This window comes from Marmota flaviventris, chromosome 2 (genome assembly GCF_047511675.1).
Source record: "Marmota flaviventris isolate mMarFla1 chromosome 2, mMarFla1.hap1, whole genome shotgun sequence".
NCBI classification, from domain to species: Eukaryota; Metazoa; Chordata; class Mammalia; order Rodentia; family Sciuridae; genus Marmota; species Marmota flaviventris.
Window position 1 is genome coordinate 90,860,346 of NC_092499.1, and position 27,288 is coordinate 90,887,633.

The following is a 27,288-nucleotide window of genomic DNA, read 5'->3' on the forward strand; positions in this document are numbered from 1 at the left end:
TATTTTCTGAACATGTGTCCTATGAAGAGCAATCAAGTTTGATTACACATGCATGGACCACCAACTATTTCACTCCCTTACCTCCAATCACCTTTCCCCAGGCCTCAGACCACCCTGCTTATTTATTCAACCCTGTCCTTCTGAGAGGTAGACTCCTATCTCCTTGTGTTTGGCATCCTGGGCATAAACTCTTTTCTGAAAAATGTGTTGTTTCAGTGATGAGCTTACTGTGACAGAGCAGGTAAAACAGGCCTGGTTTGCTGACACAACCCCCCTGTCTCCTCCCATATCCTACTGCCAGCTAGTCCTCACAAAAAGCTGAGCCCCATACCCCTCTAAGGCAGGTAGAGGCTCCCACTAAGCATGGGAAAAGTTGGGCATGTCTCAGAGGCCCACTACAGCACAGAGGAGCAACATAGATGCAATAGACCACAAAGGCCCACTCCTGGAAGCTCTGAATGGCATGGAGGGGACCAGCTTCATCAGAGAGTGCCCTTCAGAGGAGAAGAAGGCACTGAAATCAGAGGTGTTACAGCCAGCCTGCTGCAACATAAGGCCCTAGAAACCTTTCTTTCAGCATTTAAAATATGAAATCCAGACTGGGAATGTAGCTCAGTGGTAGCAGACCTGACTAGCATGTGCAAGGCCCTGAGTTCAATCTCCAGCATCACAATAATATATATATATATATGTATATGGAATAAGAATCTTCACATCTTTTAAAAATTTTTTTCTTAGTTGTAGATGGATACAATACCTTTGTTTATTTATTTCATTTGTATGTGTTGCTGAGAATCAAACCCAGGGCCTCAAACGTGCTGTACTGCTGAGCTACAACCCCAGCCCCAGAATCTTTATATCTTGAGGCCACTATCAAGATGTAAAGATCCTCTTCTATTATAATAATCATGTACACTCTAGTTAAATACTTTCTGAATACCTGAACTATAAACATGGCAGTTTTGAATATGTTACCTGAAGAGAATATGTTCTCTGTATATGATGAATCTAAAGATCAAGAGAGTAAATGTTTTCTTTAAAAACAAAATAAAGTAAAACCCTAGCTTGATCTTAAAAGATTACAACCAGTACAAAAATATATTAAATACATTTTATAAATACATTTATAAAACAGGAGTTTTGGAGTTGAAATCTGTGGTTCTAGTAGGAGCGCTGCAGAAGCAGCCCTTTCCATATACCTTGAAAACTATGCGACCAGCATGGGCTCTTGGGAACAGCTTGCTATTGAAGAGTTTGCAAGATCTCTTCTTGTTATTCCTAATACACTGGCAGTTAATGCTACCCAAGACTACACAGATCTGGTTGCAAAGTTAAAGAGTTTTTCATAATGAGGCTCAAGTTAATCCAGAACATAAAAATCTAAAATGGATTGGTCTTGATTTGATCAATGGTAAACCTCAAGACAACAAGCAAGCTGGAATGTTTGACCCAACCATAGTTAAGGTGAAGAGCTTGAAATTTGCAACAGAAGCTGCAATTACCATTCTTTGGATTGATGACCTTATTAAATTACACCCAGAAAGTAAAGATGATAAACATGGAGATTAAGAAGATGCTTTTCACTCTGGAGCCCTTGATGACTGATCTGGTCTCCCTTTTATTTATAACAATGTTAGATGCAATATCCTGTACCATGAGTATTATACATTAAAGAACAGCATGCTATCAACTTTAAAAAAAGATGCCATCAATAATTAAATAAGGAGTAGTATTATTAGGATATGAAGGACCCAGAGAAAAGTTAGAAGCTTGAAAGTTTGAAGTTTGAAAATTTTAAGTCAGCTTCAACTAGCCCTTTACCATTTTCCTTGCTCAAATAGATTCAGAGGGATCTTTTCTAGCTGGAATTATTGGCTCTTGGCTTCAAAGTAATATCTTTGAAACACTTGATGTCTTAAGATCATACTTTTCTGAATATTAAATAGTATTAATATCATTTGAACCCAGCAGTCTCATCAAATTCACCTTGACACCTGTCAGTGGTGAGGCACCTGCAGTGAGGCTGCTGTATGGCCTATACCCCAGCTTCTCCTGGTCTTCATAAAGTGGGGTAGAGGAGTGAGACAACCCCCCTTTGTCAGAATGAGCAATATAATGAATGAGCAGAATGAGCTTTCTCTTCACCAATATAAAATCTGCTGACCTTGGAGAGGCTCAAAATGATTGGTGGATCCAAGGGACTGGGGAACGAGAAACAGTGGGATTAGCAAAAGAGACTTGCTCAAGTGAAAAGATGCATCTGTGAAAGAGCCAAGAATTCAGACCAGGCTCACACACCCATACACACACACACACACACACACACACACACTCACTCACTCACTCACATTCACTCATATACCAGTTAGCTGCCAGGAGCAATGAGCCATATTTGCATAGGGTGGCAGTTCAAAGAGATGACTGTAAATTATTAGGGAGGAACCTACACAGAATCACCAGCTGGAGCTGAGCCAGGATGGGTCCATCACCATATGGCCATCAGGAAACTGGTCAGAGAAACACACCTTACAGGTGTAATGCTGTGTGAAAGAGGCCAGACTCAGAAGAGCACATACTGCCTGTTTCCATGTTTGTAAGTAGTAGAATGGACTATATCAATCTATGGTAATAAAAGTTAAAATTGTGGCTACCTTTGGGTGGGGGTATTTTCTGGAAGGAGGCACAAGGGAAATTTCATTCATGATGAAAATGTTCTAAATCTTGATTGGGGATGGTGGTTACTCAGATAAAAATATATGTAAACAGTCATCCAGTCATACATATATGATCTTGTATTTTATCTAATATTTATGCTCAATAGAAAAAAAGTTAAAACTGCAGTCAAGGGCAGGGTGGAGGCAGAGAGCTAAAAAGCAAGCCGAGCCATAGTTCAAACCCAAGAAAGACCTTGAAAGGTGCAAAAGCCAGGAGAAAACTTTAAAAAAAAACTGTATAATTGATGTCTTTATAGGGGTAAAAAGATGATGCATTTATGAAAAAAGGGGAAATGCTATGAAATGGAATGTTCTAAGAATATAAAGAGTCCTTGTATATTAAAGATATGATGGCAGAAGAAAATAAAATTGATAGAAGAATTAGGGGATAAAAGTGATAAAATCTCCCCAGAAAAGCAAAATGAAAACCTCCCATGGAAATGGGAGGTTTAAGATAAGAAGTCTCAGAGGAGCATGTCAGGAAGTCCAATGTCTTTCTGTTAGGAATAACAGGGCTGGATAATAGATGAAACAATTAGAGAAAATTATTGAAGAAATAATATAAGAAAATATTGCAGAACCACTAGAACCTCCAGGTTAAAAGGGTTTTCTGAGTACACAGAACACTAAACAAACAAACAAAAAAAGACCCAAACCAAAGCTCATTATGAAATTTCAGAGACCCGGAAATAAAAATAACAGAAAGACAAAGGTCACATAAAAAGGGCTGGAATATCATAATGAGACTGAACTTACAGGCAGCAATAACGGAGCTTAGAAGACTACATAGAAATGTTCTGATGGAAAATTATTTCCAGTTTTATTCCCAGTCAAAAATGAGAATAGAGGCTGGGCACGGTGGCACATGCCCATAATCCCAGTGGCTCAAGAGGCTGAGGCAGCAAGATCTCGAGTTCAAAGCCAGCCTCAGCAACTTAGTGAAGTCTTAAGCAACTCACTGAAACCCTGTCTCTAAATAAAATATTTAAAAGGGCTGGGGATGTGGCTCAGTGGTTAAGTACCTCTGGTTTCAATCCCTGGTACAAAAAAAAAAAAAATGAGAGTAGAGCCAGGCATGGTGGCACACCCTATAATCCTAGCAACTCAGGAGGCTGAGGCAGGAGAATTGCAAAATAATAAAAAGGACTAGGGATGTAGCTCAAAAGTAGAACACCCATAGGTTCAATACCCAGAATCACCAAAAAAAAAAAAAAAAAAAGAGTAGAATGCATATTGCAGAAATGTACCAGAGCAGTGTATTCTAAATTTCAAAGTGCTATAATCACCCAGGGAACTTGTTAATTGTGATTCAGTGGGTCTGGAGTGGCATTTCTGACAAGCTCTCAGGTGATGTCATTGTTGCTGGTCCCTAGAGTTCATTTTTTAAAGTGAGGTACTAAAGGACGTGTTCCCCCAAAACAAGACAATGAGCCAAGGAAGAGGAAGGAATAGGATGTGGGAAACAGGATGCAACATAAAAGCAAGGTGAAGGCAATAGCCGGGATGATGATGATGAAGGAAATTCTAGGATACTACCTAAACGGAAAGCAGTCTAACATGGGACATAAAGGAATACCAAAAGAAGAAGGAAGGCAGGGCACAGTGGCATAGGTCTGTAATTCCAGCAACTTGGGAAGTGGAGGCAGGAGGGTTCCAAGTTTGAGGCTAGCTTCAGCAACTTAGTAAGGCCCTAAGCAACTTAGTGAGATTCTGTCTCAAACTGAAAAATAAAAAGGGCTGTGGATGTAGCTAAGTGGTAAAGCGACCCTGGGTTCAAAAAAAAACAAAGAGAAGGAAGTTGAAGAAGAAAAAACCTGGGCTGTGGTTGTGGCTCAGTGGTAGAGTGCTCGTCTAACATGTGTGAGGCAGTGGGTTCTATCCTCAGCACCACATAAAAACATAAATAAACAAAATAAAGGTATTGTGTCCATCTACAACTAAAAAAAAATTTTAAAAAAGAAGAAGAAAAAACGAATTAAGCTGATTACCTGATATGTCAAGAGAAAATTTACACTGCTGGTGGAGAGTTTGAGGGCAAATTAGTGATAGTAACATAGAAAACTAAGCAAATGAAAGTGAGTAACCATTAAGCTCAAGGAAATCTAAAGAGTAAAAGGATCCTCAGGGTATATAAAGAACTCAAAAAACTTAACAGCAAATAAGCAAATAACCCAATCAATAAATGGGAAAGGATGGGGCTGGGGCTGGGGCTCAGCTGTAGCATACTTGCCTGGCATGTATGAGGCACTGGGTTCAATTCTCAGCACTGCATATAAATAAATAAAATAAAAGTCAATCAACAACTAAAATAAAATGGGCAAAGGAACTGAACAGACACTTCCAAGAAGAAGAAATACGATTGGTCAACAAATATATGAAAAAATGTTCAACATCACTAGCAATTAGAGAAATGCAAATTGAAACTACACTGAGATTTCATCTCACTCCAGTCAGAATGGCAGTTATCAAGAATACAAGTAACAATAATGTTGTGAGGATATGGAGGAAAAAGTACACTTATGTACATTACTGGTGGAACTGCAAATTGGTGCAACCACTCTGGAAAGCAGTATAGAAATTCCTCAGAAAACTTGGAATGGAACCACCATTTGACCCAACTATCCCACTTCTCAGTGTATACACAGAGGACTTATAATCAGCATACTACACTGACGCAGCCTCATCAACCAATTCACAACAGCTAAGCTATGCAGCCAACCTAGGTACCCTTCAACAGATGAATGGATAAAGACAATATGGTATACATATACTATGGAATATTACTCAGCCATAAAGAAGCATGACATTATGGCAATTGCAGGTAAATGGGTGGAACTGAAAACTATCATGCTAAGTGAAATAATACAATCCTCAAAAAACAAAGGCCGAATGTTCTCTCTGATACAGATGGGAGAGGGTGGAAGGGAGTGGGGGAAAGGGGGATGAGAATGGGAAAGACAGTAGAATGAATCAGACATAACTTTCATATATGACTATACGACCAGTGTAACGCCATATCATGTACAATCACAAAAATGGGAAGTTATACTCCATGTATGTATAATATGTGAAAATACATTCTGCTGTCATATATAACTAAAAACTACTGAATAAATAAAATAAAGAATAAAAGGGCTGGGGATATAAATCTGTGGTAGACCTTTTGCCTGGAAAACATGATGCTCTGGGTTCAATTCCAAGCACCACAAAAATAGATAAATAGATAGATAGATTAAATACAATTATATTTATATAATCACAATAACATAAACAACGGATATTGACCAAAATTATAACAATATTGGGTAGTAGAGAAAGGATAGGGTACAAGAACTGCAAAATAATTAAGAAATAATACTATAAGCATGTTTTTTATAAATATGGAAATAAATACCTAAAGAAATAACTAAAAGAGTTCAATGCAATTACTGCTAAATGAATAGGTGTGGGCAGGGAACAAATGTTTTATCATTTTAAGAATTATAAAACTATTTGATTTTTTTCAAAATAAGAACAGCTGGACATTTTGGCACATGCCTGTAATCCTAGAGACTCTGGAGGCTGAGGCAGGAGGATTGCAAGTTTGAGGACAGTCTGGGCAACTCAGTGAGACCTTGTCTCAAAATTAAAAACAAAAAGGGCTAGAGATATTGCTCAGTGGTAGAGCACTAATGGATTCAATCCCTGGTATCATATATAGACACAGAAAAGGTGCCTCGATCAGAATAAAATTAAAATTTCAAAGAACATTATTTGAAAATGTGGATGCTTTTGTCATTAATAATAAATCATAACACACATCACAACTCATTGCCACCCTAGAGTTTCAGGACCCACTGCTGCAAAATACAGCTCAGAGGCAGTTCATTTCCGGAAGACATTCAGTTCCAGTAGAGGCCACAGGGACAGGAAATATTTGGAATACACTAATAACAAGTGCTAGAGATGGTTTTGAAACTTTCTGACATCAATCGAGACATTCAGCAGGTTCCTGAATGAGGTAATACCATGTTGTGCCTATTATTTCTCAAACTTTGTCCTTCCTAGATTTATTTCATAAGTAGCAGCAATATTTATCCCATTACCCAATGGATTAGTCAGGACTTTTGCAAGTAGCAAAAACCAAACTCAAACTGGCTTAAGCAGAAAAGAAATACATGGGGAGCCAGGTATGGTTTGAAACTTAAATGTCCTCCCAAAAGTCTTGGTTCCCAGTATAGCAGTGTTCAGAGGTAAGGCTTTGGGACAATTAGATCACAAGGGCTCTGACCTCATCAATGGATTGATTCATTGATGGATTCATATCATAATGGGTTTGGGGAGAGGGACTTTATATAAAAGTGCCCTGCCCCCCCCCACACACACACACACACTTCTTCCTGGCTACCACAAGGTAAGCAGCTTTCTTGCATTATGTCTTTTGCTACAGTGTTCTGCCTCACAGACCCAAACAATAGAACCAAGTGATCATGAACGGGAAGCTCTGAAACTGTAAGCCAAAATAAATCTTTCCTCCTTTTAAGTTGTTTATCTCAGAGTTTTGGGGGATGGGGGTGGGTGGGTACCAGGGACTGAACTCCGGGGCATTTGATCACTGAGCCCCATCCCCAGCCTTATTTTGTATTTTATTCAGGGTCTCACTGAATTGCTTAGTGCCTCACTTTTTCTGAGGCTGGCTTTGAACTCAGCCTCCCAAGCCTCTGGATTACAGGAGTACACCACTGTGCCTGGCTATCTCAGATATTTTGTCATAGTGATATAAAGTTGACTAACACAGCCTGGGAAAAGCCTAGGTTCAAATCCTGCCATCAACATGTACCATTGTGTGGCATGAACGAGACACTTAAATTGCCTAAAGAATGAAAATAATGAGATCTGGGGCTATAGCTCAGTGGCAGACTGCTTTCCTAGCATGTCTGAGGCACTGGGTTCAATCCTCAGCACCACATAAAAATAAACAAATAAAATAAAGGAATTCTGTCCATCTACAGCTACAAAAAATTTTTTAAAAAAGAATGAAGATGATGATAGTATTGTGAATATGAAATGAATTAACATTGTCAAGTATTTATAATAGTGCCTGATCTGAAGCTAATTCCCAAAAGTCTTAGCTATCATTATTATAAGCTATTATTCAGGAATTGCAACAAATCTGGAGGACAAAACCAATTCATGCTGTAAAAATTGCAGTGTAACTGCAGAACACAGAAAATAAAGAAAAATATTAAAAGCCCTCAGGAAGGAGAGATAAGTTGCCTACAATAGATTAGTAATTAGGCAGGAGCAGGCTTCTCAAACACAATAATAGAAGCCAGTCTGGGTCCAATCCCAGAGGGAAATATATAGGGGAAATTAATATAAAGAATTATGGACCATATCATAAGAATAACCATAAGATATAAAGAAACTTCATATGGAAATAAAATCATGGCATTTGCAGGTAAATGGGTGGCATTGTAGAAGATAATGCTATGTGAAGCTAGCCAATCCCAAAAAAACAAATGCCGAATGTTTTCTCTGATATAAGGAGGCTGATTCATAGTGGGTTAGGGAGGGGGAGCATGGGAGGAATAGATGAATTCTAGATATGGCAGAGGGGTGGAAGGGAAAAGGAGGGGGCAGGGTATTAGCAAGGATGGTGGAATGTGAGAGACATCATTATCCAAGTACATGTATGAAGACACAAATTGGTGTCAACATACTTTATATACAACCAGAGATTTGAAAAATTGTGCTGTATATGTGCAATAAGAATCGTAATGCATTCCGCTGTCATTTATTTTTTTTAAAACAATTAAAAAAAAAAACTTCATATGGAAACCTAGGCTGAGAAATTGTACTCAAGGAAAGACTATTGGATAGGATTCAGATGGAGCAGGTAGGTTTAACCCACTGTTCAGGCCACAGCTGATCTGGAGTTTCTGGGAAAGCAATAGGCCGTGCTCTGGAGCTTAGACAAGGAAGAAGGTGATCAGAAGCTAGTGGCACAGGTGGCATGCATGTGCAGTGGGAATCTGAGCTCTAGTGGGGCAGGCCCTTAGAGTGCTGGGTGAGGACTCTGATATACCCCTGAAGAGGCTTGTAGAAAAATGATTACCAGGCTTAGGATGCAAAGACCGCACATGGGCTTGCAATCTGGATGGCTTCCCCTAGATGTTCTCTCCCTGCACCTAGTCCCCAGCCCTCTCAAATGGCAGGAGAGTCTTTCCCTCCAGCAGCAATCTCCACCACCCTCAACATAAAGGAGGGTTACTTAGAGCAACCCACTGTTCACAAGGCACCTGTAAGAAGGAGCATCCGGAGCCAAGAGGCAACACACTGAGATTTGAGAGCGTTCGAAATTTCTGGAACCACAGCCCTATCCTTGCCACCATCACGCACTTAGCCTCAGGCTAGCTTTTGGTTTTCCCATCTGATACATCACAGATTCATGTTTCTATTTGCATTCTCTTCTCCATTCCCACTTTGCTGTCTCTCCTGATCCCTCTCTAGGATTTCCTCTCCAGGGGCTTTCCATGTCTTCATTCACAACTCCAGCTCCTCCTTTATTACCCATCTTCTTCTAACACATGCACACTCACAATCAAGAATACACACGAGTTCCAACCTGCCCATCATATTGAGCCCAAACTCTCCCACCAGACTTGCAGTGTTTCCATTGTCTAATGTGCTAGGCACAGCCAAGAGCATCCTGCTACTTCCACAACCATGGACAACCTCCTCCTCATGTGCCTTCAAGGCCTGTACATTTTACCTACCTTACTCTTACCCTGACAGCCTTTTATCTGTCTGAACAAAAATTAGCTCTTTGAGAATTTTAGGCAACATGCCTACAGCAGTTCTTGCTCAAAGGAAAACAGATCCAGAGAGGGGTGGTGGAAGTAGGTATCTAGGCCTGGGTGCACAGGGCTTCTTTTTTTTTTTTTTTTTTTTTTTTTTTGTACTTATAGACGGACAGCATTCCTTTATTTTATGGTGCTGCGGCTTGAACCTCACACGTGCTAAGCAAGCACTCTACCACTGAGCTACAATCCCAGCCTGGTGCACAGGGCTTCTACTCCTACTGAACATAAAACCCTGCAGAAGCATCAGAGGAACCTCTAGCCAGTGGGGTGAGGGAGGGCGGGAGTTCATGTGAAGACCACAGCCTCACTGATGTGGGTCCCTGCATGTATATCAAGAGTTATGGCTGAGGGCCAGGTGCTATGGTGCATGCCCCAAATCCCAGCGACATGGGAGGCTGAGGCAGGATGATCGTGAGTTCAAAGCCAGCCTCAGCAATTTAGTGAGGGCCTAAACAACTTAGTGAAACCCTGTCTCAAAATAAAAAGGGCTGGGGATGCAGCTCAGTAGTTAGTGCCTCTGGGTTCAATCCCTGGTATCAAAATATATATATATATATATATATATATATATATGGCTAAGGATTTTGGTCACCTGAGACCAGGGTTTGGAGATTGACTACAACATAACACAAGATACTTCTGGGACAATGGAAATGTTCCATATCTTGACTGTAGCAGGTAGGTACATGTCTATATAAATTTGTCAAAATTCACTAACTACTAACTTAGAAAAGATGTAGGCTATTCTATATAAATTATGTGTCAATGAAACTGACAAGAGAAATCATCAGAATTAGAAATAGAACATATAACCTTCAAGGGAAGATAGTGGGAAAAAGACAATTGAAGCAGTGCTACAGTTTGGATATAGTTTGAGGGTATCCCTAAAACTTCATGTGTTGGGCCAGGTACAATGGTACATGCCTATGATCCTAATGACACAGGAGGCTGAGGCAGAAGGATCTAAGTTTGAGACCCTCAGCAACTTACTGACCTTACGGTCTCAAAAAAAAAAAAAAGAAAGAAAAAGAAAAGAAAAAATAAAGAAAGTCTAGCTTTATATAGCTTCCCCTTACCATTCACATCAGCTGGAGGTCTCTTGGTCCCAGGCCAGTCAAGGCAACGGACACAGTCAGGACTCTAATCACTCTCCTCCCAGCTGGAAGCCAGAACTAGGGTATTCTTCCCAAACTTAGGGCAGGTGAGGCTGCCCAGCATAGATGTCCTGATTCAAAGAGGACATCTCAGGTCTCAGAGAGCAGATTTGTGTGTGTGCATATGCAGGGGACAGAAGGAGGAAGTATTCAAGTGAGTATAAAGGGGCCCACTTCAGGGGCCCAAGTGGTTCAGCACCTGGGTAGGGCAGGGTGAGAAGATAAGGCTGCCAAGGTAGACCAAAGGGAGACAGCCTGGTCAGGACCTTCAGGGTCTGAAATTTGCATACACCAGAGAGGCTTTCAAGTTTGGAGGAAATGAGAAAGAGAGAGAGAGAGAGAGAATCAGATTTGTCCAGGTCATCAGATGAATCTATAAGAGAGGCAGGAAGGAGCCTAGGGCTCCTTCCACTCAACCCTTGCCAATGGACAGGTGCTCACTTGCCCCACCTATACCAGGAGTAAGCACACACCCTGCAACACATGCAGGCACACATTCGCCCCACCTTTGGTAAACAGATGCCCCCTCTAGATACACCCATTTAGTTCCTAGGAAAGGAAGGGAAGACTGTGTTTGCCTGAGGTGACAGCTGTACACATGACCAGGAAATGTGGCCCAAGTTGAAGAGTAGAACATTGTGCACACCAACCAGCTGGAGCCTGGCCAGTTTGGGCCATCATACCACAGCTTCAGCAGACTGAACAGAGAAAGATGGTGATCTGTGAGGAGGTACAAGGGAGGCCAGGAGGCAAAGGAGAGTTAGCAGGTGGACTTGGAGTCAGTGACACAAGCTGGTGACTCATGGGCTCCTCTTTATTCTTGACAGCACTGTATCCAGGAGCTTGGAGTAGGTTGGGGACCAGAGCCACTTTGCAGGAAGTGTGGGTGGCTTTATCTCTGCTTTAAGTCCCAGTGTAAGAAGCAGAGCCTGCACATATGTGCTCACAACTCCCACCCTAGAAAGTAGGAGTGAGTGCCTGGACCCTCTGAGTCCTGGGCTGTGGGTAGGCCTTGTGGCAAGACTGGCCTGGTTCTTTCCAAACCACTCTGAGAAACAAGCACTGCTCTCTTCTGCTCTATATCCCTTGATCCCCTGGAAGGATGTACTGCCCCATCTTCTCTAAGTCCAAGCTGTGAGTCTGCAAGACTTTTCAGGCCTGAGGGATCTCAGGGCAGGTCTTAGAGAAGTTGGAAGTAGAACCCTCTAAAGCCTCGACTCCTCATCAAGCCCTGGGCTAGAGTCCCACATCTCTCCTCTCTGCTGTAATCCTCTGACTCCAGCCTGGTCAGCCCCCACCCCTCTCCCCAGCCTGCCACCGATCCAGGGCCAGCTTGAGAGCATGCCTCACAGTGTCCATATTGTTCAAAACATTGTATCGACTCAGGGCCACCAGGCGATCAAATTCCCTGGGTTCATAGGTGAAGTTCATCATGCCATAGGGGGTATCTGGCCCATTGATGTCAAAGTCCCCAAAGGCTTTCTCCTCAGAGGTTTGCTGCTCAACACCTGTGGGTGGAAAAGTAGAGGTGAGGCCAGACTGGAACACTCTGGGACTACTTGGGAGCTGATATCCCAGACACCTTCCTTGCCCTAAGACACCTGGCTGGTTTCCTGTGGGAACTGCCTGGGCCCACATCTCAGCTCTCAGGCCCATCAGGAGGAGATATTCCAGTGTAAATGCTGAGAACCAGTAAGCAGAGGGCAGCAGTGGCCAGCTCAGGCCTTCCAGGAGATATGCAATGGTAATGTCCAGAAGGTCCACTATTGGAATAGCATCCCTTCCCCAGAGCTCTGTAGATCAGATGCAGGTCTGGGTTTCTCTCTTACCTGGGGCCAGGTGTGTACGAAAAGTATGGTTGACCAGGGGGAAATGTAGCACGATGGGTGAACTGGGGTCCTTGGCCTTGGCAAACAGATAGCACTCACGGGGCCTTTCCAAGTCCTCAGGGCCCACGTCAATCCTGGGGAAAGGAATCCCTCGGTCCAGGCAGTATTTCTCTGTCATCTGTAAGACCTAGGAAGTGGGTGAGTTCCTGGCCCTACCTGTCTTCCACCCTGCCCTCCCTCCACTTGGGACTCAAATAGACCCAGGCTTCAGGCCAGCTCTGCTTTTGAACAGCTGAGTGACCTTCTTAAGACAATATCGCCTTTCTGAGCTACACCTTTCACTTGTCAAATAACTATCTAGTGGGATTGTAAGAGATTATCAATAACCAATAATAATCAATAATCAATGATCTAGGGCCCCCTTCATCATTCTCACCATCATTCCTCCCCATGACATGGCCTCCCTTCTCTGGCCCCTCTCTGCTCCCTGTTTGGGGCTAATTTCAATTTCACAAGGTTGACACAATGATCCCAGGATCAGTGCTGGGTAAGGTTATATGGATTATCAAATCTAGGTTCTCTTTGGACCCAGGAGGATAAAGAGAAGAACAAAGAGTGAAGGACTGGTCCTGTGGCATGACCAGAACCCACCTTTGGAGATAGCACCTGTCCACTACTCTGCAGAGTTTGAAGGAGTCACTGCTAAAGTCACCCCAAAGGCCCTGTTGTTACCACAGTAGCAAGGGACAGCAGGCCCAGGCCCTGGCCCAGACTGGAGTGGGAAATCCTATCATAAATGGACAAGGTGTAGAGCAGAGTCTAGCTGATGCCTGAAGAACCATCTTCAACTTCCTCTTCCCAATTCCTCCCACAATCCCAGCCATTGTCCTCTCCCAGATGGATCTGGACTGCCAACAGTGATCTAAAGGCTCTTGCCATAGATCAGAGGCCAGCCTGGCCATGCAGAATGAGCTCTAAACATCTAGCCTGCCCCTCAGCAGAGCCCTCTTTCCCCTCCCTCCTCCCCATTCACCTCAGGCCCCTGCTGGCTCCCTGCTTTACCTCAAAAGGGGCCTCCAAGGAGTAGTCAAAGGACAGAATGAGGTCCACTGCCCGCTGGGGCTGCAGAATCAGTGGGAATGGAGAGTTGATAGCAAAACCTCCATCCACCAGGGATAGGCAGTCTTGCATGGGTGTAAGTTGGTTGGGGAAAGCGTCCCGGTGTGTGTCTGCAAAGTACATAGGAACAAGCACAGTTGCTCTTGTTAGTGACCCTCTTTGCACTTGTAGCCTCAACCTCTCTGCAGAGTTCTCTCTTCCCCTCTGACAGCCAGGGGCTCTCCCATCCCAGCCCTTCGACCATGTTTTCAACCTCTTGACACAGTGGCCAGATAGCCCTTCTTCTTCAGCCACCAGGCAGCAGGAGACCACAATTCAATACTCCCTCACACATCCCATGACAAAAGCCAGTGCTGGCCCCAGTGAGTCACAGGCATGAGCACAAAGTGGGCTACCCCCTCCCTGCCCAGGGCAGAACCCACCTTTCCAAGCCATGAACTCTCTGCAGGCCACATAGTCCTTGTGCATGCAGAGGCCCCGGATGAAGTTAAAGTTCTGGGCAGAAGTAAAGCGGGAAGTGAATATGTCCAGCAGGGCCTGGGAAAGGGGCCCCTGTGGGGTGAAGAGCCTGGTACGTAGACACATAGGGTCATGCAGCTGGAACTCCTGGCAGTCATCTAGGTGTGTGTGAAATACAGTGAGAAGTGGCATCTTCTTTGTCCAGTGACCCTTACAGCTCAGAGAAGACCCCCTTCTTCACACCCCCTCCTCTTCTTCCAGGCCCCCATGGGCCTCTGACTGCTGATTCACAGAACCCTTTTGTGGTACTGGGGGTTGAACCCAGGGCTTCATTCATACTACTAGCAAGCACTTCCAGTCCTCCACCCCCATCCCTGCTCCACTTTTCTTCCTTTGAGACAGGATCTTGCTAAGTTGCCCAGGTTGGCCTCAAACTTGCCCTCCTTCTGCTTTAGTTTCCCAAGTAGCTGGGAATTATAGGTGTGCCACCACACCCAGTAACCAGAATCCTTTTTAAAGACTTTTTCTTTTGTAATCTCATGTTTTGAAAGTTACCAAGGACTGTGCCTTTATAAAATAATTGACCTCCTCCTACCCTTTTGAAATAGCTGTATATATAATTTCTAATTGGAATTCCATCCCTTAAGCACTGAGTGTTGTACTTCTGCTAAGTATGAAGGATACAAAGGTGAATAGAGCCTGTCTCTGACTCTGCAGGTCTCAGGCCTACTCTGGTAGGGGGAGTATGGTCATATAAAGAGATAATGAAACATAATACTGCCCTAGTTGTGCATACAATCCTAAGAGATCAGGGGGGTAAGACCCTCAATCAGCCTAGAGGGTTAGAGTGGAAAAGAGAAGACTTCTGAGAAAGTGACACCTGAGCTGAACCTTAAGAGCTGAGCAAAAGTTATCCAGGAAAGAAAGGTGGAAAAGATACTGCATAGCAGGATTCTCCTAGGCCCTCTAAGCACAGGTCAAAGGGGAGACATGAATGGAGTGTGGAAAAATACCTGGTGATCTTGGGCCAAGTTGACCTAATTGGAGTCCAAAGCAGAGAACTCAAAGGTGTGGCCCTATCACACCCCAGGAATCCAAAGACCCTAAGCTAGAGGGTCATTTCCTCAGGACTTCCCTGAATCCAATGGGACAACCAACTTTTACTCTATCCCTTCCTTCATTCTTCATCCTTCTGCCAAGGACCCATTGCTGGCAAGTGGTAGTGGGGGTTTGGGAGTCTCTGCCCTCACCTGTGATGTTTACACGGTCTCTATGCCAGTCCAGGAATCCCAGGCCCAAGCCTGCAATCTTCAGGAAGATCTCATCCAGGCTGGCTGCAAAGGCACTGCCCCACATACCTAAGGAGACAGGCAGGGCTCCCTCATCAGGGCCTGGTCCAGGCACCTGCCTGTCCCAAGCCCTCCATCCTAGACTCACCCTGCAGGTAGCAGATGCGTGGCTCAGGCAGGAGGTGCAGCAATCGTCCCATGAAGAATTCCGAGCCAAAGAGCTCAGTAGGAATATAAGCCCCATATTTGGGGAAGCCGACCTCATGGGGAGTGAACTCACACCACTCTGGGGACCCAAGGGAAGGGAAAGTCACTGGGGCTTTCCATCAGGGCCCTCAAGCCTGAGGAGGAATCTTGACTTGCCAAGAACAGGAAGCAGCAAACCCACTGTGCTCTAAGGACCTAGTTTGTGGCCACCTCCCACTTGTACTTGATAGCCCTGGATCACTGGCCCTTCTACCAACCATCTCCTCTGTCTCCTTCCTTGGTCTCTACTCCCAGGTACCTGCAAAGTCTTCTCCACTGATGTTGGTGTGAACATTGATACTGGCATAAATGGGGTAAGGGTTCTGACCCTGGTTGATGGCCTCTTGCTGGTCAGATAGCTTGGCAGGGTTTTTCTAGGCAGAAGAGAAGGGAGGCAGCTTGGTCATTTGAGAGCTTCACCCCCTGTGGCCTGAGATCAGCCCTCCATGGGATGTGGTGTGCCCACAAGAGAGACTGAGTTGCTAAGTCCAGGGCTATAGAGACAACTCTCTAAGGAAAAAGTGTAAGCTGCAGCAGAGGTCAGGCCACAATGGGTTTTGTACAATTCCAGGGACTATAGGAATATCTTTCCCTCTTCTTTCCCATTCAAGGAAGCATATTAGAACACAAGGGGGTTTAACACTGAAAGTAGTATAATTTAATTAAAATAAAATTATTAGAAAAAGTTGCTTCTTGGCTTAGAAATGAGAAATCATTGGTGACAAACAAACTCAACTGAGATCCACACACAGTGAGTCAGTACCTCTGAACCTCATTGCCCTGGACAGGCTGGGCTTGCAATTCTGGGAATAGCCATAGGTGGTTTGAGTCAGGGTTGCATTGACCAATGAGTGGATGGGGCATTGTGACTCAATGAAAGGCAGAGCCAATTTCAAAACATACCTGTGCTAGGGCCTTACCCTAGACCAACTAAAATCAGTCTCTCTGAAAGTGGGGCCCAGGCATGGTTATTCTGAAAAACTGCAGGAGATTCCAATATACAGAAAGAGTTGAGAACAGCATGCTGGCTCTCCCTCCCCAGGGGTTAGGAGGCAGAAAGGTGAAATAGTGTCAGCCACCTGCTCTCTCACTCCTTCCTCTAAGAGGAGCTCAGCTCTCAGGGACAGTTTTGCAAGTCTCATATCTTAGACTGGGGGATAAGAGCAGGGGTCAGGAAGTTTATGGACAGAGTGTATTTACTTCTTTCTCTTCTCTTACCTCCTGGTTCAGAAAATATTCAATGAGGAGGCCCCAGAGGTCAACAAGCGACACACTGTGGCCGAGGCTCTCCCGGACCCCCACTTCCTGGGTGTAGTACTGTAGCTGCTCTGTGGATATCGCCCCTATTTTACTGCTGCAGACCCGTGCTTGGACATGCTCAAGGCAGTCCTGCAAGGCCACATGGGACCAGTCTGGGTCCTTGTAGAGTGTGGAGATGCACCTGGGGATAGAGAGGGTATGTATTGAGTTAGGGATAAGGGAGGACAGTGAGGGGAAGGGAGATAGAGGAGTCTATGAGTGACCTTCCTCCCATCATGTGCACCTGATGCCCCTCATTCAGAGAAGCCCTTGAAATTCAACCTCTTCTTGCCCTTCCTAACCCCCTTGAAGACAAGCTCCCAGCTCCTTCTGATGACTATCAGATCACCAGGCCACATCCCTGCCCCTTCAGAGCTCATTTACCTGCCTCACTTACCAGGTGGACCCAGATACCCCACACAGGTAGGTCACAGCATCCAGGAGACCGAGCTCCTGCAGCCCTGCCAGGCTGCCATATAGGGAAGTCATGGCTCGGGTTCCACCCCCAGAACCCAATACAGCTACCACAGGCACCTGGGCACAATAATAATGATGATAGTAACAACAACCATGACTACCACTGTGCTTTAAATATTATTGCTTATCCATGTCAGATATTATAAGAGCTTTATAAGTTTTACCTCATTGAATCCTCACAGCAGCCCAGTGAAACCTCTATTTTGCAAATGAGGAAACTGGAGTGCAGGAAGGTCAAACAATGTGTCCAAGATCATACATTTAGTAAGTAATGAGCTATCAAACCCAAGCAGTATGATGATACTGATGATACTCTAGAGATGATGCTTGACCAGTATTCCAGGAAGGTAGATTAGTTGGAAGTTATATTTGACTCACCAAAAAGTTAAATCAGGGTTTCTCAATCTTGGCAATGCAGATACTTCATGCTGGATAATTCTTTGTTGTGAGGTGCTGCCCCATGTGTGGGGGATGGTTAGCAGCACTCCTGGCCTTTACTCAATAGATTCCAGTAGCATCCCTCTACCTCCCCCACCCCAGTTGTGACAATAAAACATACCTCTAGACATCAAAAAATGTTCTCTGGAGAATGGAGGACAAGATTGCCCCCAATTGGGAACACTGAGCTAAAAGTAACAAAGATCAGCAAGCAGCCTATACCTGCCCCCAGATGTGAATGGTACCAAATGCTGAGGTCTGCCTCAGGTGCATGATAAGATAAAATTCAAAATGTTTTGGCTGCTTAACTTTCACACAAAGGGTTGGTTCATTCTGCCCAGACTCCCTCCCCTCCCACCACCCCTGGTATCTGGAGTTGAACCCAGAGGTGCTTAACCACTGAACCACATCCCCAGCCCTTTTTATTTTGAGACAGGGTCTTGCTAAGTTGCTGAGGGTCTACTAAGTTGCTGAGGCTGGCTTTGAACTTGTGATCCTCTTGACTCAGACTCCCGAACTGCTGGGATTATAGGCGTATAACACTATGCCTGGCCTTTGCCCAGTCTTGTGATTCCTTTCCCTATCCTCTTCTCCCATCTTGAAAAAATATTCCCTGGTCTCTGCTCATGAAGGGCCCTGTTGTTCAGAATGATGGATGAGACAAAGCATGTATCTGGCACTGAGTGGGCACAGATGTAACCCAAATGAGCAAACCAGGCTTTTCAGCTTGTTGGTGCTGGGCATGGGCTCCATCTCCTGAGCAAACAGGCAGCCAGGAGGAGGCCATCAGCCTCTTTCTGGTGTACCACAGGCCTGCCTCTCAGAACCCCTCTCCTCCTTCCCAGCCACAGGGATCCCAGAGACCTTCTACTTCCAAATCTCTTCGACTACAATTATGGACTTAATTGTGTCTTTTCAAAACTTGTTAAAGACCCCAAATCCAATGTAACTATTTTTAGAGATATAGCCTATAAGGAGATAATAATAAAGTGGGGTTATAGGGTAGGGCCTCAATCTGATAGGACTGATGTTCTTATAAGAAGAAGAAGAAATCTGGGCACAGTAGTGCATGCCTGAAATCCTAGTTTAGGAGTTTGAGGTAGGAGTAGGAGGAGTGCAAGTTTGAGTTCAGCCTGAGTAACTTAGTGAGACTCTATCTCAAAAATAAAAAAGACACCAGAGAACTCCCCTTCTCTCTCTCTCTCTCTCTCTCTCTCTCTCTCTCTCTCACACACACACACACAGACAGAGAGGAAAGGCATTTGAGATCACAGCAAGAAGAACATCAACAAGCCAGGAAGGAAGACCTCATCAGAACCCAACACTGACCCCTGAACATCCTGGATCTTTTCTGCTTTTGGAAGCTAAGCAGGGTCAGGCCTAGCTGATGGCACTTTGATTTCTGTACTTCATCCTCTAGAACTGTGAGAAAATAGATTTCTGTTGTTTAAGCCACCTACTCTGTGGTATTTTGTTATAGGAGCCCAAACTGACTATGAGATCTACCCTTGGCCAAGATTGTTTAGCCCTTGTTCCACATAGGGTGTCCTGATTCTCTTGATTGTGCCCACCAGCTCAGGCAAATAGGCCTTTATAAACCCCATGCTTCCTCTAGGCTTTCTGTCACCTCTTAGCCACACAAGTTCCCTTAAAGAAAGAGGCTAGATTTGGTCCAGCAACCCTGTGATCCAGCTCTACCTCCATTCCATACCTGGTCACAAGGTGGAGCCTGGCTCAGTCCCAGCACTTGCTGCAGGGCCTGGGATACAACCTGCTTCCTCTTGTCCAGAAACTCCTGCTCCCCATCACAGAGGTCAAAGCCAAGGCGCAGGTCCAAGTCCCCAGAGCTGCCTCAGAGGGAATGGGGAAGGGTACTGGATGGTTGTTCAGTGGAGGAGAACCTCAAGCCCAGCCTATTTTTCTCAGGAGCACCCCATACTCTGTGGAACCCCTCAGAAAGATCTTGACACGTATGTGTGGGGTTCTGAGGATGTACCTCAGTGGTAGAGTGTGTACTTAGCATGCAAGAGGGCCTGGGTCCAATTCCTAGAAGCACCCCTGAAAAAAAAAATTCCTAGACACTTCCCACCAGAACCAAAACTGGGGAGGGAAAGTGGTTTTCATGAACTGAGCTTTGTGGGCCAGAGAGCACAACACATTAGGGTAATTCCCCACACTTCTATCCCAGCCCCAAAAGGTCTTCTGCTGGAAGTCCCACCTCACCTCATTTCTGCCTTCACACTCAGAGTCATCTCCTGGCCCTGAAAAAGACAGCAGCCTCATCCCTGAGCATGCAGAGCAGGATTCTCCCAGGGAAATTACCTCTCACCTGTGGCCCCAGTTTCTCTGGTAACTCTGGTCAGATGTGGACAGTATGGCTGAGCTCAGGGATAGACTTATCTTTCCCCTATCCCCAGACTTCTCTTGGTGGTCACATAGCAATCAGGGGTCCTGGCACCCAGACAGAACCTTACCTCCTCCAGGAATACAAGGCGCTGTTCCTCCTGGCCTAGGGGCAGAGTAGAGAGCAGAATGCCCCCCTTGCCCTGTTGTATGGTTTGTACCTCCAGCTCAGCAATTGGCCCACTCTGTGGAGAAGACCCACAATGATCAATCTAGAGTGAAGGAAAAAGTGGCTCTGGAGCCTCTTTCAGTCTGGATGAGTCCATCATCCTACCCCTCACTGAGCTCACTCACCTGTGCAACTGTGAGCTTCTTCTCTAGCTCCACATCCAGCCTGGAGCTCAGCACTGGATTTATGTGGAAGATAAAAGTGGGTGGGAGGCCTGGTTCCATGGGAGGCTGTAGGGGCAAGAGCTGTGGCTTCTCGTAGGCCCCAGGCACTGCCAGCTTGATTTGCCTAGAGGCTGAGGGCAGAGAGTCCAGGTGAGGGTGAAAGTTGATGAAAGAAAGTGTGCCTCCTGATAGCAGCACCCTGAACAGCTATAACTCTTTTCTCCTCTTCCCCAGGAACTTCCCCCTACCCCTCACTCTTTTGGCTCTCAGGCACCTGACCATTGGAAAAGCTCTTGGGGTCTTAAAATCTGCCTTGTTTATAACTGGGGGCCCTGGGGAGTGAGGGAACACACAAATGCCTAGGGAAGTGGTAAAGGTGGGAAGTGGGGAGGCAGAGGGCCCCTGGCCATAGCCTATGGACCTGGTGATTTTGAAATTATTACATTAATTATATGATATTGTTATGGGCCAGGCTATATGGGCAATGGCCAGACAGACTCCATTTTACCCTGAAATTCCATATCATGTAAGAAATGCTTCTCCCATGAGAAAACTCCGCCTCTGCCATTCTGATCCTGCTTAGCACACCCTGCTTAAAAATGCAAATGTTTCTGTTGTTCTTATACAACAAAAAATTTTTTCTCTTTTTGGTTCCTATTTTTCTTGGACAATGTTTCCTGTCAGAGAATGATTGTCTAGACATTAGTGATCATTCTTTAACTTGTACTCAACTAGGATTGTTTTTACTCACTTCCCCTTATGCTTATGATTTTAGATTTCATGATGTTTGCTTGTAGTTTTGAATCAAAGCAACAAACACTATGATTAATGTACTAACATGTTTTAAAAGGTGTGCTCTAACCCCTGGAGGGGGGTCAAAGTATATAGACTTGCAGCCTGCCTCTTGGCCAGCCAGCTGGTGAATCTGGACTACCAGCTGGTGAATAAGTGTTTCATCTTCTGCTTTAAGATTGACTCAGTGATTTATTGCAATCTCACCATAACAATATGTAATTATATAAAATTGATTATTTATTACATTAATAACCAGTTTTCAACTGGTAGTTTCCCCCATCTCTTTCCCTCCCCAATTCAAGCTCTGAGCTCATTGCCTTGGGGGAGATTTATGAACAGAGATAAAATGGAAATAGGTTACAAGTTGCTCTGGCCTTAGTTTCTAAAGTGGAGAATGTAGGAAGTGGGCAGAGGACGTTACAAAGGAAGAATGTGATTTATGATTGCAGAGAGAATATGCTTTGGAGAAGCAGGGGAGGGGCAGTACAGGATAGAAGGTGAAGCTCAGGCTGTGAAGAAGCAGAGACAGACCTGTGGGAAAGGAGCAGTGAGGCGGCTTCCTTCCCTGCTTCCCAGCAGGGGTGGTATGCAGACCAGATGAAGATGCATATAACGTATGACATTCTGCATATGACATCCAGGCAGAGGGGCCTGCAGACAGCCTCAAAGAAGAGTCCCAGATCCCAAACACAACATGAAAACAACAAATACCTAAAGGTGGACCCATAAGATGGGGTCATACCCCTTATAGTACCTCCTTGCATTAGATAAGACCAGAGACTTGGTCAGGGAGGGAGAGAATTAGAGAAAACTGGGAATTTGCTATTTCATTCACACAAAAGTTTATGGACTGAGATGTGGATATGCTAGTCATAGGCAGAAACAATAGACTTTGGTCTCATGAATTAAAAGAAGTTAGTGATTATTCCTGCCTCACAGGGCTGCTGCGAGGATTACAAGATCAAACAAATGTGAAGTGCTTAGCACAGTGTCTGATTAGTAAATGCCCCATGCTACCTGAGCAGCATTCATCCCAAAGGCTCCTGACTCTCCATATGGGAAGGGCCCTTAGCTGTCACACTGCCTCAACTTTACTCCCACATCTGGATTCCTCCTTCTGAGTCTGTGGCAGACTGTATTGATGGCCCCAGTCCACTAAGAACATGCCCAGGCTAGTCTGCTGGACACAGAGGTAGAGGACAGACACATGGAATAGTGCCAAACCTAGAGCCCAGGCTCATGGAGCTATCCCCACCAAGCCCAATCTTGATCAACCAAGCCCCAGCTGACTGCCAGATGTGTGAGCTAAATAAGTGCTTCTTATTGAATGCTACTGAGATTTTGTGGGTGTTTTTTTTTTTTAGAGCAATAACTGGATGAATATAACCTCTATGCTTGAACACTTCCAGGGACAATAAATTCATTACTTCCGGGACAACCCATTCCATCCTTGGTCACTTTTAAGCAGTAAAAAAATTAGTAATTTCCTGCTCTAGGCCTTCCTTCTTGATATTAGCATCCCTCAACATCACATCCACCCTCCCTCAAGCAGAAAAAGCAAGACCCAAGGCCCTGACCAGACTTACCATACTCCGGATATGGGGCTGTCCCATCTCCCTTGAGGGTGCCCTGGATTCTCAAACAGGGATGAGCCTGAGGAAAGCAGAAGCCTTGGGAGCCAGAGCCCACAGGGCTCTCCACAGCTGTGGACCACGTTGGAGCAAGGGAGGAGTATCCAGGGCAAGGTCTAAGAAACAGTTCTCCCAGGACCAATGACTTATGGGCAGGGGTCTTCTATAGCAGGCCCTATTATGTTCCCCTCCCAGGACACAAAGGAAGTTGGCCCTGGTGGACAAGGAAAGTATAGGATCCTGATAGTGGCTCCTTTGATAGTCTCAACAGTCAAGGTCTCAAGAGAGTAATGGCTGTGCACAAGGTAGGAAGCCTGGGTCCTGGGCTATACCCCAGGGTCAGGACAGCTTCTTATTCTTCATCTTCCTAGCACATCTCCACTCTAAGGAGGGGCTGAGTATTCTTCAGAGACAAGTGAGCATCATGGACTCAGTCATGGACTCCTCCCTGCTCCCTGGCCCCAGACAGCCCCAAGCCTATCTTCCCTACTCACCACCAGGACTCCATTGGTGATGACTTCAGATGCAGGCACTTGGCTGCAAAGGAGGAGGAGATTATGAGCCATTTTGCCGCATTGCTATGGCTATTACAACAATAATCTTACCAAAGCAGTTGGAAGAGCCTGGGGAGCATTAGAGTTGGGGGTGGGGACCTGTCTGACAGCAAGTAAATGGGTATCCAAAGCAAGCTTTCCCTTCTGAGGCCAGGTCTGCAAGACCAGCATAGGACATGGTAACCAGCAGCTAGGAGATAATATAACTTAAACGTCTCTGTAAGTCCAAGACTAAATGTGAGGGCATTGACTCTGCTTGGACTCACCTTTTCTCCAGAAAAAATTCCACCTGCAGCTCTTGTGTATCCTATATGGAGGGAACAAGGGGAACCTGTTTTAAAAAGGCTCCGAAAGCCTCAGGGACATCCCTGACCCTTAGCCCTGCTTGGTTCTAAGGACTAGAAGAGAACTGTCATGGTCTCTTATGGGCACAGGAAAGTAATGGCATCTCTATGAGAACTTTGTTCTTTCAGAAATTTGTGCCAGATGCTGTTCTAGACACTGAGGATTTAGCAGAGACACAGACAGACTAAGCACACTGTCCTCTAGGAGCCCACATTTTGTTTTCACACAGGAATCAGTATATGTGGGAAAACTTATAGGGTTGATGTTGCAGAATAGAGAAGGATCTATCTTGGAGACTTGGTCTGTGATGACAGGAGCCCCCTCTCCCATTGGTGGCCCTGGGCTGGTATCATCTCTTCCAGCTTGGCTTGCTGCTATCCCAGGTGGGGCTCACCTGCTGGTTGAGTGGAAAGATGTGTCTGTGGGGTTGGCCAGGCTTGAGATGCCTCAGGTCAAATAGGAGCAGGGAGAGCTGGTCGCTGCCCAGGACATCCTTGTCATAGAGAATGAGCTCTAGGACATTCTGGAAAGGGAGCAGGCAGAAGGTAAGGAGCTTGGAGGAGCTCTTTTCATTCTGTAGATTGGCCTCTCGCTGGTCCTCACCTTCACAGCACCATGGATCTGGTAGTGAAAAGTCTCATTCCACTCAGGGTCACTGCAGTTAGCCACCATCTTTGTCTGCGCAGGGATAGGGGATGCCGTGGGCAGCCGCAATTGCACATAGCAGTCAGCTTTGGACACTGCAGAAAAAGGTCCTCAACCTCAAACTCCTATTGCTAAAAAGGTTTCCTGGAGGTGGCTGGGCCAGAGGAAAGAAGCAGGGTGGAGATGTAGTGCCCATGTAGTGTGGTGGGGCAGGGAGCTTTGGTATCATTGACTCCAACTTGACTGGTTGCATCTCCTATTCAACTGAACATAAAGCCTACAGTGACCTATTGAAGAGATCACATGGAGACCATTGAGTAATGCCCAGAAACTGTCTGATTCAGGCAATAACCCTCCCACCCCCACAAGCTTGTGAGCACCAGCATGGAAAGCAGGTATTGACTTGTGGTGACAGCCACCCTTATAGGCTGGCATCTTCTAGATTCAGAGAGGGGTCTGGAGTCTGTAGAACTCTCCCCTCCAGTGGCCCCTTCCTGTATGACCCTCATCTAGGCAACCTTGTTTGATGGTTAGCATCAGCCTTCCACCCCACTCCAAGTAAGTGCACATATACTCATGAACACACATACACACACAACTTAAGATGAACTTGGGGAGGCCTTAAGGAAAGGAAGGAGAGAAGGTAGAGATGGGGTCACTCACATGGGTCTGCATTCTGGATATTTCTGGCCCTTAGCACCTTCACCTGGAGGTCATAGTATGGGTGGGTTTCCCGCTGAAACAACAGAACTCCAAGGACTCAGCTATAGGATTCTCGGGGTGGGGATTTGGTCTCCCTCCAGTGATCCTTAGCTCAGGTTTCCCTTTGTCTCATCAAGAAGCAACAGTCTGGTCCAGGGTTGCTGATGTCACTATGCCAGGAGGTCTATACCTGGGAGGACTTTACAGGGCCTAGGTGTTGAGAATTCAGCATTGGTAATGAACCTGAATCCTGGCATCCATCAGTCCTAGTTTCAAATCTCAGCTCCATCATGAGATGAGCTAGCTGAACCAATTATGGTTGTCATGACCACAAGCCTACAGCACCCTTGGACTATGGTGCTTCTTCTGTAGATTGAGGATGGAGTAATGTGTTTAAGGAGATTGAATATTAAAAGAGAAATCTTGATTCACCGCACCCATTAACTCCCTGACACAGGTTGGAAGACAGCCTAGTAGGCAGCAGGCAGGTGAAGGGAAGTTAAGAGTCACTGGCTTGTACTGGTCTGACAAGTCATTAAGGAGATTGTAGCTTGGGCCCAGGAGAGAGAACATCAGATTGCAGTTTCTAGGCAGTGAGACTGCCCCTTCCTAATCCCTCCAATTCCTTATTCCTTCTACAGCAGTGAATTTTACAGCCAGACAAGAGTATTCTTGGCAAAGTCAATCAAAGACAAGTCAAAATCAATCAAAGTCAATCAAAGCCCTCCATTTCCTACTTGGAGGGGATTATTTTTGAGAGCCAAACACTTAGCCAATCTCTCTTGCTTAAGGTTTGCCAGGTTATTTGGTGGCAGGTCGTATCTTAAGTCAAAACCAAGTGTGGGGCTGGCCTCTGTCCTCACAGAGGACAGCAGCTCCAGGACTTTCAGTCCATAACTTCCAGGTGAGATAAGTACGTACCTGCAAGTTCCTCCACTGAGGTCCCTTCTCTTTCTTCCGCAGCAGCACTGCTTCCAGGAGGGGCAGCCCCTTGCCTGCCAGCCACCTTGGCCAGAGGGCCCAGAGCATGGCTGGGCAACCCAGTTCCCAGCCGAAAGCCCCACCTGTTCTCTCCCTGTCCTGGCTACACTCCGTTCTCAAGTCTGACAGGTATCCCTGGAGTGGGGAGGGCGGAGCAGCCGCTGTGCTGAGGACTCAGGACTGAGTAGCCCTCTCCTGGTAGAGGTGGAGTTTGTATGCTCCAGGAAGTGACTAGAGCCTGATTACCTCAGGCAGGAGGCAGTTTCATCCAAGAGAGTCTTGGGAGTCTCTGGTTAGCATTCTGGTTCACCAACTCAGTTCCTCTGGTTATCATTAGGCTGGTTGTGAAAAATAGATACCCGAGACTCACTCTTGATGTCCCACTTAATGAGTGGGGGTGAGCCCAGGTATTCCTATTTCTGACCAGCCCTCTAGACAGCCAACACGGCCCTCCCATTAACAGCAGGGAAATGGAGTATCAGCAACTAGCCTCTTCCAGCTGCTGGTAAAGCTTAAAAAAAAGTTCTACCTTCCTCAGGGTTCTGAAGCAGAAACATGGCAATCTCTTCATCAGTGTTTTCATCTGGACTCAAAGATGTTTCCCATCTCTCTTGGCCTCCCGTATTTATTCCCCAAACACTAAAGAGCCTGCTGCATGTTACACAGGTAGGAGGGTCATCCATATCCTGTAGAAATCTGCAGGCCTTATGACTCTCTGTGGCTTTTGCCCAGGTCCCCTTCCCGGGACAATGGGAATACCCATATGGCTCAGAGAGAGGTATATGGTCAAGTGGTATAAATATGGACAGGTATAAAGAAGGTCTTTCTGAAATGTAAACGAACGAAGGCAACACCATTTTGTTTTGACCTGACTCCATTTTATGCTTGCTAAAATGTCTTCTTTCCAGCCTCCAGACAGCTATATTGATGTTGACAGTACTGAAGGACCTTCTTGCAGCCCAGATATATAACAAAAATGAGTCTGAAATGTGTAATCAAAACAATGTAATCTCATGTAATCAAAATATCT

The 27,288-nt window shown here is 45.4% G+C and overlaps 1 protein-coding gene across 1 annotated transcript; it reads right to left on the reverse strand.

The window, feature by feature from the left end:
• Window positions 1–11,509: 11,509 nt before the first annotated feature.
• On the reverse strand, window positions 11,510–26,306 carry Pla2g4f (phospholipase A2 group IVF). Its single transcript, XM_027926123.2, has 20 exons — window positions 26,199–26,306; window positions 25,239–25,311; window positions 24,534–24,670; window positions 24,325–24,453; window positions 23,852–23,892; window positions 23,526–23,568; window positions 22,987–23,053; window positions 20,567–20,736; window positions 20,344–20,457; window positions 20,093–20,130; window positions 19,581–19,716; window positions 17,352–17,488; window positions 16,874–17,096; window positions 15,915–16,029; window positions 15,558–15,695; window positions 15,371–15,478; window positions 14,084–14,278; window positions 13,605–13,771; window positions 12,543–12,729; window positions 11,510–12,221 (listed from the first exon to the last, which is right to left on the reverse strand). Exons 1-20 carry the CDS (start codon window positions 26,304–26,306, stop codon window positions 12,001–12,003), a joined length of 2,547 nt encoding a protein of 848 aa, XP_027781924.1. The 3' UTR covers window positions 11,510–12,000.
• Window positions 26,307–27,288: the final 982 nt, after the last annotated feature.